At 49.2% G+C, this 12790-nt stretch overlaps 3 protein-coding genes across 3 annotated transcripts in view; all 3 read left to right on the top strand.

Moving 5' to 3' along the window:
- Window positions 1–845, top strand: part of LOC130370941 (DELTA-actitoxin-Aeq1c) — a 1605-nt gene extending 760 nt beyond the window's left edge. The window contains exons 2-3 of the mRNA XM_056576509.1: window positions 1–26; window positions 313–845. The exon at window positions 1–26 is cut by the window's left edge and continues 93 nt beyond it. Coding sequence (XP_056432484.1) covers window positions 1–26; window positions 313–736 — 450 coding nt within the window. The 3' untranslated portion in view covers window positions 737–845. The remainder of the gene's footprint in view (window positions 27–312) is intronic.
- Window positions 846–1331: 486 nt separating this feature from the next.
- On the top strand, window positions 1332–2913 carry apnl (actinoporin-like protein). The gene is made up of 3 exons (XM_056576508.1): window positions 1332–1408; window positions 1660–1790; window positions 2333–2913. The coding sequence occupies exons 2-3, from the start codon at window positions 1687–1689 to the stop codon at window positions 2760–2762; spliced, it is 534 nt and encodes a 177-aa protein (XP_056432483.1). The 5' UTR covers window positions 1332–1408; window positions 1660–1686; the 3' UTR covers window positions 2763–2913.
- A 2790-nt stretch (window positions 2914–5703) lies between these two features.
- Window positions 5704–10273, top strand: LOC130371854 (uncharacterized). The gene is made up of 3 exons (XM_056577713.1): window positions 5704–5768; window positions 6046–6139; window positions 6932–10273. The coding sequence occupies exons 1-3, from the start codon at window positions 5704–5706 to the stop codon at window positions 9089–9091; spliced, it is 2319 nt and encodes a 772-aa protein (XP_056433688.1). The 3' UTR covers window positions 9092–10273.
- The last annotated feature ends 2517 nt before the right edge of the window (window positions 10274–12790 follow it).

The following is a 12790-nucleotide window of genomic DNA, read 5'->3' as shown; positions in this document are numbered from 1 at the left end:
AGCTCCTTCTGCCTGGTCAACCCCAAGTACGTCTGCACCTTTACCTGCTTCACGCCACCATCTTACTACTTTATACCTCCATCTTACTCTACTCCTCTTAACCATGCTCAAAATAGTTCTTTTTTCATTAGCAGTCTGCCTACTTTGGCTGAATTCACAATCAGACTTTTTGGATGAGGCATGTGCTAAATTACAAGATGGTGAATCTCGTAGTTTAGCCAGTAAGTCATTCCCGTTGTTTCCCGTCATTCGTGGTTGTCACACTGACAGTGTATCCCCCCCCCCCCCCCCTCAACCCTCGCTGTCTTCCAGGGTGTTCATGGAGAGCGGCTTCTGCTTCAGCCCCCCCCAGCCCACGGTGCGCACCGGCCTGACGGAGGTGTGCTCCTTCACCAAGGACGACAACACGGCCACGGGCGCCGTGGGCGTGCTCACCTACGAGCTCTTCGACATGCGCAAGCGCCACTGCAACGAGCTGATGGCGCTGATGTTCTCCGTGCCCTATGACGACAACGTCTACAAGAACTGGCTGGGCCTGGGCATCTTCGAGCACACGCGGGAGGTCGACGAGAAGCTCTACAAGCACATGTACTACGAGAAGGACTTCACCAACTTCCTGCGGCACGAGGCGGACGGCTCCGGTGTGAAGTACACGGGCCGCATGCTGGACGTGCGCGGGACCATGTCCAGTGAAGGGCGGGCCATCGTCAAACTGGAGGTCTACGATAAGATGTGAGAGGTGGCAGAGTGGCGAGGTCCTGCTTATACTGAATAAAGATGTCCTCTGGGAAGTCTTATCTGTTGTTACTTCACACCGCTGGTGCTTTTTAACAAATAAAAACTAGAGGAAAAGAAACCTTGCTTGAGTGTCCATGTGTATCCCCGGATTAGCATCTTGGTCTGAAAATAAACACACCTTGTTTTGTTACAATGGCCACCAAACAGGAATACTGTTTGGGTCAGGGTTGACTGATTTTCCCTTCATGACATAAACCTTGAGGTGCAGGTAGCACATATAACTCACATTTTCCTCTCTATTCAATGGAGTGGACGTACCTGTTCCAAAGCAGACAGACAAAAGGTGGGGCACCCCAAACGTTAGCCAACTAATCTTCTGGCTCCGCACAATGGCTCAGGCATGTTGACATTCACGTTCTGTACATACCTAGGGCCTCCAGCGAGGATGTACCAAGGTGGGTCACAGGTGAGTCAGAACGTGGGCAACTGGTGAGACAAAACCGGAGAGAGGGGAGGGACAGGTAGGGTGTGGTCACAGGGTGGAGAGAGAGGCTCTGGTTCTAGGGGTGTGGTGTCTAAGCATTCCACGACAAGGGTGATCTGCGATGAGGGAACAATTGCTTTCAGACCGTGAGGCAGTCAAGGGAAGAACACCAGTTGCTCCAGAAAGGTAAGCTGAAAACGTCCACAAGTCATACAGCGAGGAAGAACTTGCATGCTTCATGTGCAACAAATGTATTTGCTTTGTTTATTGCTTGCAATGCACTCTTCTGACTTTTAACATTGGCCAGTAAGAATTACTGTCTGACTTAAACTGTGTAATAATTATAAGTTGTGTTAGCGTTGATAATTGGCAGGTGTGATAACGTTTAGACCAGAACTGTGTGTTGCTTCCTCTACCAATCTCTGTTCTCTCTATAGAGATAAGCCTACTGTAGAGACAATACCATGCCTGAATCAGCTGATGCCGTGGCGGCTAACATGAAAAGCCGCAGAAATGTCACCATCGAGATCACGAATCTCACCCAAGCATACTGCCTGATCGACCCCAAGTAAGTTTGTCTCTGTGTAGACTAGCCGTAGGCAATCATCATGATAATAGATTGTTATAAAAGTAGAACGGTGCACTCTAATTATCAATGTGAAGAAACAGCTCATTCTTTTCACTGAAGCCCAGAATTAGGACTGGATACTGCCGTGTTTCTTAAGGCTGACAGCAGCATGATACCGTGGCGCCCCTCTGTGGTTGCCAATTGCCACTCCTCTCCATTCAACTAGTGTTCTCTGCAGTAGTCAACCGACCTTCTAAACCGGCAATTTAAAACCAAAAGTGTAGCATTTAAATCCAATGCAGTTGTGACTTTTAAATGATTACCGAAACTCAATGCCTCCAAATGCACATGTATTTCACTGTCACGTGACGGGTAAGGGATTGGGTAGTGGTTTGGCTGAAAAGTTACTGAGTTCGATCCCCAACGTCCGCAGCATAGTAGACATACCCTACCGGCTCTATGATGACGATTCCCGTTAAATTGCTTTGCATAAAAGTTCATCACAGTTAACACTAAATAAAATTATTATCTCTCTCGGAAAGGGTGTTCTTGGAGAGTGGCAAAACCCATAGCCCCCCCCAGCCCACGGTTCGCCCACTGAAGACCGAGGTCTGCAACTTCACCAAGGAAGGGGGGGCGGCCTGCGGCGCCGTGGGCGTGATGACCTACGACCTGTACCACCGCGACCACAGGGACTCCGGCGAGAAGGTGGCCGTCATGTTCTCTGTGCCCTACGACAACAACATGTACAAGAACTGGTTCGCCTTGGGCGTGTACCCTAAGGCCACGGAGTGCGACGAGAAGCTGTACAAGGAGATGTACTACGACAAGGAGCAGAAGGGCTTCGTCCGCGCAGAATGCAACGGTACGGGGATCACCTTCAGCGGCCGTAACCTCGACGTCAAGGCCACCATGTCGCCGCTGGGCCGCGCCATCATGAAGATCGAGGTGTGGGACAAGCTGTTCAGTTAGAGTGGGGGTCGCACACGTGCGCAGTCGTTTACCAAAAGAGGCCGGGTTGTGTTGGAAGTCGAGTACCGTGCGGTGCGCACCTGACGTTGTGATGTTATGTACGTATTGTACCACATGATAATACACACAAGCAATGAATAAAATTCTTTCATTTACCGACTTTTTTGTTCATTTGATAGGGATGGGGATCAATCAACATCAATAAATCAACTTCCCTGTACTGACAGCACGGTTACCCAAAATGTGATGTGCCTAAATGGCACCTCATAGCCCCCTCTAGTGGTGGCGCAGGTGCCGGTGACGCTGTCAGCCCTCTGTTTATAATTTAAAGTAGATGGGGCGAGGACAGGCAGAGCCTTATACATAAAACACTCATATTAGTATTGAATTCTTAAACTCAATTCGCAAAGCTTACAAAAGTTAAATTTTTATCATGAGTTACATCTTAAAGTGACCAGTTAGTAAACACCACACGATGTTGAAAAAAGTACTTAGTAGAAAACACATCTTGGCATTATTAACATTCAGAAAGGCCCGGATTTGCCTACAATTATATAAATAAAATGTTATGGTGTTTGATTCCTCATTCGGGTGACTTAAAAGGTTCAGGTAGAATCTGTGACCCCTATATTTGAACTAATTTACTAAGCGCCGCCCCTCTCAGGAACACTTGTTTTGCAAACAAAATATTGGTATGCAATAAGAGAAATTAAATTCAGTAATACAGTCCCAAAGATGGATCATTGCAGATGTAATAATTACGGAGGCTTCTTGGATGTCCTTTGCACGTTTGCAAATGAATGCATCAACATAAATTATTCTTGTTTTCGTGACAGGAGTAGGTAGGTCATTGATATAATCGGAATTGGTGCAGGAATAGCCTTGTGGGACCCTGCAGGGGGGTCTAGATAACGAGATTTGGTGGCGTCAACAGAAACACATTGCTTTTTATTGGAAGATAAGATTTCATCTACAGGATAGATCGTTCAGAAAAATTTAAATTGGATATGTTAGATAATAGAACGTGGGGGTCAATCTAAAATACCTTCTTTAAGTCTCAAAAGATAGCATTCAAAATGGGAACTCTTCTCTGATGGGCCCAGATTGCATGGGCTGCACAGGGGTGCAGACTTTATTTAGATGGCCAGTCAGTAGGTTTGCTTGCCAATTCTCAGCAAACATACGTATCGGGAGGATGCTGATTGGCTGATAGGTAGCAATGTCTATTTTGTCCCCGGTTTAAAGGACTCATGTCATGACACCAGATGTAGGTGTGATTGGCTGGTACAAGCCAACCAGTTTACGTGCGGAATTCAAGAATCAAAACGATAACATTCAACGTCTATTAATATGGCAGCAACATTTTACACCAGAATGTTCACTACAACAGATGTTGAACACCAACATGCTTATGTAAAATCAGCATGGTACCGATAATATGATAAATATCATACAAAGGGTGGATGTCAATAATTTAATGAAAAATCATGTTGTATGATAAAATTATACAAAAAAATATATATATATATTGATTTGTTCAGAAAATGGTCTCACTTGCAGTTACAGCCAGGGGCCGCTGCAGCACCCTAAGCACCCCCACTTCCCGCGTCCCTGGGTAACACTGTTGTTCTATTTCATTCCTACTGACCGCCAGAGGCGGTGCTTTAGCACTGGATGTTCCATCTCGCGCATGCGCAGGTCGAGTAATTATACCAAAAAAGTCACCTGTGACACCTGGGTGACCCGAGAAAGTCTATATATTCCGGAGTCACCCGAGGTTCTGTTCCTTCTATTTTCTCGCGGTAGCGTACTAGCAGGACACACAAACATTGTTTGTTGTAAGAGATACCATATTAGCTTGTCGCAAGTAGCCTTGTAACCCAAGGGTTGGTGCCTCGATTTAACTTCGTCCACCAAGGGCTGCGACTCGCAATTAGTTTGATATCGGCAGGGGTGAGTAAAGTGTGTAGGCTACGCGTAGTCGACTATCCGTCGGCTAGCGCGGCAGCCGATTTCACCTTTCTACCCTTTGCTTTAATTTGCTTAGAGCATTAATTGGCGGCTAGTTTTCAGTCGCCGTGTTATTCTTTCGGTCTCGCACCGTTTCTCGGGTGCGTTCGCCTAAGCCCGGTTGCTCATTTGTATGCGCCAGTGCGCGGCTTGGGGTCCAAGCCGCCGTCACTGTATTTATTTAGCCAGTTGCGCTCTTTAATTAATCGCCAGTGAGTGGCTTGGTTTTCAAAAAGCCGTCACTGTATTTTCCTGGCGCCGTCACTCTATCGTCGGGCGCATTATTGCTCGGGTGCTCTCGCCTGTAGCTTGATTGCCTAGCCTGCGCTGATTGCTCTCCGGTGCGCTGCTTGGATTACCAAGGCTCGCCGTCACTGTGTTGTTGCCGGGGTGTCGCGTCGTTGCTCGGGTGCTCTCGCCTAAAGCTCGATTGCCTAGCCTGTGTTAATTTGCTCTCCAGTGGGCTGCTTGGGTTTCCAAGGCTCGCCGTCACTGTTATTGTCGGAGTCAAGTGTCGCGTCGCTCGGGTGCTCTCGCCTGTAGCTCGCCGTCACTGTTATTGTCGGAGGGTCGCGTCGCTCGGGTGCTCTCGCCTGTAGCTCGCCGTCACTGTTATTGTCGGAGGGTCGCGTCGCTCGGGTGCTCTCGCCTGTAGCTCGCCGTCACTGTTATTGTCGGGCTGTCGCGTCGTTGTTTGGGTGCTCTCGCCTAGAACTCGATTGCCTAGCCTGTATTAATTTGCTCTCCAGTGGGCTGCTTGGGTTTCCAAGGCTTGCCGTCACTGTTATTGTCGGGGTGTCGCGTCGCTCGGGTGCTCTCGCCTGTAGCTTGCCGTCACTGTTATTGTCGGGGTGTCGCGTCGTTGCTCGGGTGCTCTCGCCTAAAGCTCGATTGCCTAGCCTACTGATTAATTTGCTTGCAATTTGCCGACATGCTAAGCGCCCATAGTTGTGTCACCTGCATGGCCTCCCTGCAGGCGGAGGATGGCCATGACCAGTGCCCTGCGTGTCTCGGGGTTGAACACCTCAGGGAAGCAGTGTCGGATAACCCGTGCATGAACTGTAGTTTCATGCCTCATGCACTGAGGCTAGCTAGGTTGGCTGAGGTGGAGGGCAGACCAGGGTTGCCCCCTTCGGGTCTTGGTCCTAGTGGCACCAGGCGCCGTGCCTCGGCAGCTGGGGGACCCCCCGGGAAGTCCCGTAAGGTCGAAAACTTGGCAAACCAAGTGAATAAGCTCTCGGATGAGGTTGCTCAGATTAAAACCCTCCTACAGAACCTCCAACCAGCTCAGGGTGTACCAGCCGCGGCCCCTGCGGCTGCGCAACCCACTTATACAGAGGATGACATGCTGTCTACAGCTGCGTCCTGTAGCCTTTTTGCAGAGGAGGAAGAGCAAGCGTCCCTTGCCTCTCAGGCGTTCTCTCAAGGGTCTCTGGGCGGCTCGGCTAGAGGGTCAGTGTCCGGCTGCGACACTGTTAGACCAGCCGTGCGAATGGCCCTGGCAACACTGGGGTTGGATGAAGCTCCTGTTTCATCTGCACATGTGAACGCCTTTTTTCCACAGGCCGCTCAACCTTCCGTTTTCTCTTTGCCCCCCTCTGAGCCGTACATCGCAGAGCTTCATAGATGCTGGCCAGATTCAAGGGCTCTCTCCCATCACACTAGTGATAGTAGAGGTCTGGCAACTATGGCCAATGCTGATTCTTATGGCTTGGACCGGTTAGCTCCGATTGAGCCTGCTATAGCGTCCCTGGTTGTCTCCCCGGACGAGGCTCTGAGAACCGATGCGCGCTGCCCTCGGCCCCAGTGCCGGATTACAGATGACCTCCTTACCAGGAGTTATAACATTGCTGCCCGTGTGGGACGTCTTGGGAATTCGCTCTCTCACATCGTTCTGGCGCTGTCTCAGACTATACGTGGGTCAGGTGCTGATCCTTCAGCACAGACCCTCAGTGATGCTTCACTGCAAACCTTTGCTTACATGACTAGGGAGCTAGGCAGGTTAATGTCAACTGTTACGTTGGCGCGCCGCCAGGTTTGGCTGGCGCAGTCACCGCTTTCGGAGGTGTGTCGACGGACCCTCCGCTCTCTTCCAGTAGTCCCAGGCCAGACATTTGGGCCAGCTGCTCTTCAGGCCCTGGAGCGAAGTGTACAGGTAGGCCAGGCTAGCCAGCAGTTTGCTAGCTTACGGCGTGCACCTCTGCTCCATTCTAGGCCGGGGGCCTCTGCGGTACCCCGTGCCAATAGCTCTCAACCACGTTCAGGTGGACAATCGAGGGGCCAGCACTTCTCAGCACGGGCTGACCAGCGCCGTAGCTCTGCGCCACGGGTGGCATTTCAGGCGCCAAGAGGTTCGGCGCCCAGTCGCCGCCCCCCCAGGGCCCCTAGGGGCAGGGGGGGTAGGTACTGAAGTCCAAGGGCCGGTCGTCGGACGCTTTTCTCAGCAGCACTTGAGCTACTGGCAAGAGCAGACCACAGACCCTTGGATAGTGTCCACGCTATCCAACGGGTACACACTACAATTCCGACGCCGGCCCCCAACTTTCAGCGGGATCAAGGTTACCGTGGTCACCAATCCCGACAGATCCCTGGTCCTGAGACAGGAAGTAGCCACCCTCCTTGGGAAGGGTGCCATCGAAGTAGTAGAACCACAAGAACAGCTCGATGGGTTCTACTCAACCTACTTTCTGGTACCGAAGAAGGATGGCGGGTTTCGCCCCATTCTGGACTTGAGAGGGCTGAATCAGTTCCTCAAGGTTCTTCCCTTCCACATGCTGCGTGTTGCGGACGTCCTCCAGGCTATCGCTCAGGGGGACTGGTTCGTATCAATAGACCTGAAAGACGCTTACTTTCACGTCCCTATTGCCCAACGTCACAGGCGGTTCCTCCGCTTTGCTTTTCTGGGCAAGGTTTACCAGTTCAGGGTTCTTCCGTTCGGGCTGTCTCTGGCCCCGCGTATATTTACACGGTGTGTAGCAGCAGCCCTGTCACCATTACAGGCCACAGGTATGGCGATACTGCCATACCTGGACGACTGGTTGGTCATTTCCCCAACTCGGGAGCAGGCGGTCAGGGACACAGCCACTCTCCTCAGCCATGTGGACCGGCTTGGCCTTATGGTCAATTTTACCAAGAGCAACCTTACACCTTGTCGGGTTGTGAGCTATCTGGGGCTGGTGCTCGACTCGGTGGCCATGCGAGCCTGCCTCTCTCCAAAGCGCGTAGCTACCATTCTGCAGCTGCTACAGCGCTTCAGGCGGGGGAAGTTGCTGGAATACAGCCTCTTCCTTCGACTGATAGGTCTGCTGACCTCAGCATCCATGGTGGTCCCACTAGGCCTTCTGGAATTGCGTCCCCTTCAGATCTGGGTGAATGGTCTCCACTTGGACCCCAAGTGGCAGAGACACAAGATGGTCAGGGTGTCTGGGCGGTGCCTTCGGGCCCTCAGACCCTGGAGAGAGAGGGCATACCTGATTGCGGGGTCGCCCTTAGGGAGGATAGCTTCCCGGCGGGAGGTTGTGGAGACGGACGCCTCCCTTTCCGGCTGGGGTGCAGTATGGCAGTGCAGGACTGTCAGAGGCCAGTGGGATGCCCAGCAGAGACTGGAGCATATAAATGTGCTGGAACTCCTTGCGGTGTTCTTAGCTCTCAGGCACTTCCTTCCAGTTCTGAGGGACCGACATGTTCTTGTCCGGACAGACAACACCTCCACAGTTTACCACGTCAACCATCAGGGGGGCACCAGATCGAGGCAGAGCCTGCGGGTCACGCAAGGGCTCCTTCGGTGGGCGTTCCCCCATTTTCTAAGCCTGAGGGCTGTCCATGTTCCAGGTGTCCGGAACACAGCGGCAGACCTTCTCTCTCGCCAAGGGCCACCCCCCGGAGAGTGGAGACTCCATCCGGAGGTGGTGGGGATGATTTGGGACAGGTATGGCAGGGCAGTGGCGGATCTCTTTGCTTCCGAAGAGACCACCCACTGTCCCCTTTGGTTCTCCTTGACGGAGAGGACCAGTCCCCTAGGGCAGGACGCTCTGGCTCATGCTTGGCCAGACAGCCTGCTTTATGCATTTCCCCCAATTCCCCTTTTACTGGCAACGCTGGACAGGGTCCAGCGTGGCTGTCACAGCCTACTTCTGGTGGCTCCACATTGGCCAGGAAGGCCATGGTTCCCACCATTACTGAAACTCCTCAACGGAGAGCCTTGGTGCCTCCCAGAGAGACGGGACCTTCTGTCTCAGGTAGGCGGACGCATATGGCACACGAATCCTGGCCGCCTGCGGCTGTGCGTGTGGCCCCTGAGAGCCAGGACCCACTGCTGAGGTCTTGCGACCAGTCAGTGGTCCGTACTATTTTTAGTTCAAGGGCACCCTCCACTAGGTTGCTCTATGCAAACAGGTGGAAGTTGTTTTCACAGTGGTGCGTGGCGCGGGGCGAAGTCCCGGAGACCTGCTCAGTGGTAGTGATACTACACTTCCTGCAGTCTGTGTTGGACAACAGAAGAGCTGCGTCTACCCTGCGTGTTTATATGGCCGCGATCTCAGCCACACACGCAAGGGTGGATAACCAGATGGTAGGGTCCCACTACCTAATCAGGCAGTTTCTGAAGGGAGCCCAGAGGCTTCAACCGCCGCGATCCCTGAGGGCACCATCATGGGACCTGAAAGTAGCTCTGAGGTCCTTATGTCTACCCCCATTTGAGCCACTAAGTCAGGCAGACCTGACGCGGCTGTCCATGAAGACGGCATTTCTCCTTGCCATTGCAACTGCAAAACGGGTCGGTGAACTCCATGCCTTGTCAGTAAGCCAGGCGTGTTTGCGCTGGCACGCAGATGGGTCAGGAGTGGTGCTCTGGCCGAACCCATCCTTCCTACCCAAACGATTGTCTCCCCATCATGTAAACCAATCAATCGAGTTGGCTGCTTTCAATCCCCCAGGCTCTCCAGGGGGTGCAGAAAGAGTGTCAGACCTGTTGTGCCCGGTGCGGGCGCTTAGGGCATATGTTGAAGCGACAACCAGCTTGCGTAAGACGGATAACCTCTTTGTCTGTTACGGGGGCTGCAGGAAGGGGGCTGCCCTATCGAAACAGAGACTCTCCCACTGGGTTGTGGATGTGATCTTGAATGCCTATAGGGCGCAGGGGCTCCCTATGCCCTTGGCCGTTAAGTGCCACTCTACCAGGAGTATGGCTACTTCATGGGCTGCCTTGAAGGGGGTTCCACTTCAGGACATTTGCTCCGCGGCTACATGGTCCTCATCATGTACGTTTGCCCGATACTACAGGGTTAATGTCGCTGCTCCTCATCCTGTGGCGACGGCTGTCCTGTCGGCGGCTTCGAGCCCTTGATTGAAGTGAGCACTCTTCGTGACCTTTTTGGTATTAGTCATCCAGTGCTAAAGCACCGCCTCTGGCGGTCAGTAGGAATGAAATAGAACGATAGTTACGTATGTAACTACGGTTCTATGAATTCCGGATGACCGCCAGAGTTCTCTGTCACTCAGACTTCTCAGATCCGCGAGAAGATCCAGTTGGAACAGAACCTCGAGTGACTCCGGAATATATAGACTTTCTCGGGTCACCCAGGTGTCACAGGTGACTTTTTTGGTATAATTACTCGACCTGCGCATGCGCGAGATGGAACATCCAGTGCTAAAGCACCGCCTCTGGCGGTCATCCGGAATTCATAGAACCGTAGTTACATACGTAACTATCGTTTTTTATTGGTCGTCATGAAAAAAAACATAAGGGGTAACACTGTTGTTTTTTATTGGTCGTCATGAAAAAAAACATAAGGGGTAACTCTGCTGTTTTTTATTGGTCGTCATGAAACAAAACATAAGGGGAAACACTGTTGTTTTTTATTGGTCGTCATGAAAAAAAACATAAGAGGTAACACTGTTGTCTTTTATTGGTCGTCATGAAAAATACAAAAGGGGTAACACTGTCGATATTTATCAAATAAAACATAGGGGGCAAAACTGTTGTTTTTCTTTGGTCGTCATGGAAAAAGACACAAGGGGTAACACTGTCGTTTTAATCAAATGAAACATGAGGGGTAACACTGTCGTTTTTATCAAATGAAACGTGAGGGGTAACAATGTCGTTTTTTATCGGTCGTCATGAAAAAAACATAAGGGGTAACACTGTCGATATTTATCAATTAAAACATAGGGGGTAACACTGTCGTTTTTATCAAATGAAACATGAGGGGTGACACTGTCATTTTTCTTTGGTCGTCATGAAAAAAACCATAAGGGGTAACACTGTTGTTTTTTATTGGTCGTCATGAAAAAAAACATAAGGGGTAACACTGTTGTTTTTTATTGGTCGTCATGAAAAAAAACATAAGGGGAAACACTGTTGTTTTTTATTGGTCGTCATGAAAAAAACCATAAGGGGTAACACTGTTGTTTTTTATTGGTCGTCATGAAAAAAAACATAAGGGGTAACACTGTTGTTTTTTATTGGTCGTCATGAAAAAAAACATAAGGGGTAACACTGCTGTTTTTTATTGGTCGTCATGAAAAAAAACATAAGGGGAAACACTGTTGTTTTTTATTGGTCGTCATGAAAAAAAACATAAGGGGTAACACTGTTGTTTTTTATTGGTCGTCATGAAAAAAAACATAAGGGGTAACACTGTTGTTTTTTATTGGTCGTCATGAAAAAAACATAAGGTGTAACACTGGTGTTTTTTATTGGTCGTCATGAAAAAAAACATAAGGGGTAACACTGTTGTCTTTTATTGGTCGTCATGAAAAATACAAAAGGGGTAACACTGTCGATATTTATCAAATAAAACATAGGGGGTAACAATGTCGTTTTTTATCGGTCGTCATGAAAAAAACATAAGGGGTAACACTGTCGTTTTTATCAAATGAAACATGAGGGGTGACACTGTCATTTTTCTTTGGTCGTCATGAAAAAAAACATAAGGGGTAACACCGTTGTTTTTTATTGGTCACCATGAAAAAAAACATAAGGGGTAACACTGTCGTTTTTATCAAATGAAACATGAGGGGTGACACTGTCATTTTTCTTTGGTCGTCATGAAAAAAACCATAAGGGGTAACACTGTTGTTTTTTATTGGTCGTCATGAAAAAAAACATAAGGGGTAACGCTGTTGTTTTTTATTGGTCGCCATGAAAAAAAACATAAGGGGTAACACTGTTGTTTTTTATTGGTCGCCATGAAAAAAAACATAAGGGGTAACACTGTTCTCTTTGTCAAATGAAACATAAAGTGTAACACTGTCGTTTTTTATTGGTCGTCATGAAAAAAAACATAAGGGAAATAATAGAACACACATACATTTTAATGTCATGTATATCCTCTTTATCGATGATTGATTATTGTGTATTGTCATCGCCTCCGTGGTGCAGTGGCGTGCACTCTGCCTAACCCCCTGGAGACCGGTGTTCAAGTCCGGTTGATGTCATCTGTTGGGAGACTCTTATCTCTATTTCATGCGAATTATAAAGTCAAGTATAACCTTTGTGATGACTTTACCCGTTGTCTTGATGGTGCATTGTTAAGTTCAGAGGGTAACCCTCTAAACAGCTCATGTTCGAATCCCCTGCAAAAACATAACACTGTCGTTTTTTATCAAATAAAACATAGGGGGTGACACTGTTGTTTTTCTTTGGTCTTCATGAGAAAAAACACAAGGGGTAAAACTGCTGGTTTTTATTGGTCGTCATGAAAAAAAACCATAAGGGGTAACACTGTTGTTTTTTATTGGTCGTCATGAAAAAAAACATAAGGGGTAACACTGTTGTTTTTTATTGGTCGCCATGAAAAAAAACATAAGGGGTAACACTGTTGTTTTTTATTGGTCGCCATGAAAAAAAACATAAGGGAAATAATAGAACACACATACATTTTAATGTCATGTATATTCTCTTTATCGATGATTGATTATTGTGTATTGTCATCGCCTCCGTGGTGCAGTGGAGTGCACTCTGCCTAACCCCCTGGAGACCGGGCTTCAAGTCCGGTTGATGTCGTCTGTTGGGAGAC

This window comes from Gadus chalcogrammus, chromosome 18 (genome assembly GCF_026213295.1).
Source record: "Gadus chalcogrammus isolate NIFS_2021 chromosome 18, NIFS_Gcha_1.0, whole genome shotgun sequence".
NCBI classification, from domain to species: domain Eukaryota; kingdom Metazoa; phylum Chordata; class Actinopteri; order Gadiformes; family Gadidae; genus Gadus; species Gadus chalcogrammus.
The sequence above is the reverse complement of the archived record's forward strand: the minus strand, read 5'-3'. Positions and strand labels throughout refer to the sequence as shown.

Bases quoted from the DNA above. Each gene is read 5' to 3' on its own strand.
- apnl (XM_056576508.1), top strand. From the start codon at position 1,687: ATGCCTGAATCAGCTGATGCCGTGGCGGCTAACATGAAAAGCCGCAGA. The intron at 1,791-2,332 runs GTAAGTTTGTCT...TCTCTCGGAAAG, and splicing joins TACTGCCTGATCGACCCCAA to GGTGTTCTTGGAGAGTGGCA.
- LOC130371854 (XM_056577713.1), top strand. From the start codon at position 5,704: ATGCTAAGCGCCCATAGTTGTGTCACCTGCATGGCCTCCCTGCAGGCG. The intron at 5,769-6,045 runs GTGCCCTGCGTG...ACCCTCCTACAG, and splicing joins GCGGAGGATGGCCATGACCA to AACCTCCAACCAGCTCAGGG. The intron at 6,140-6,931 runs GTAGCCTTTTTG...GTGTACAGGTAG, and splicing joins GCTGTCTACAGCTGCGTCCT to GCCAGGCTAGCCAGCAGTTT.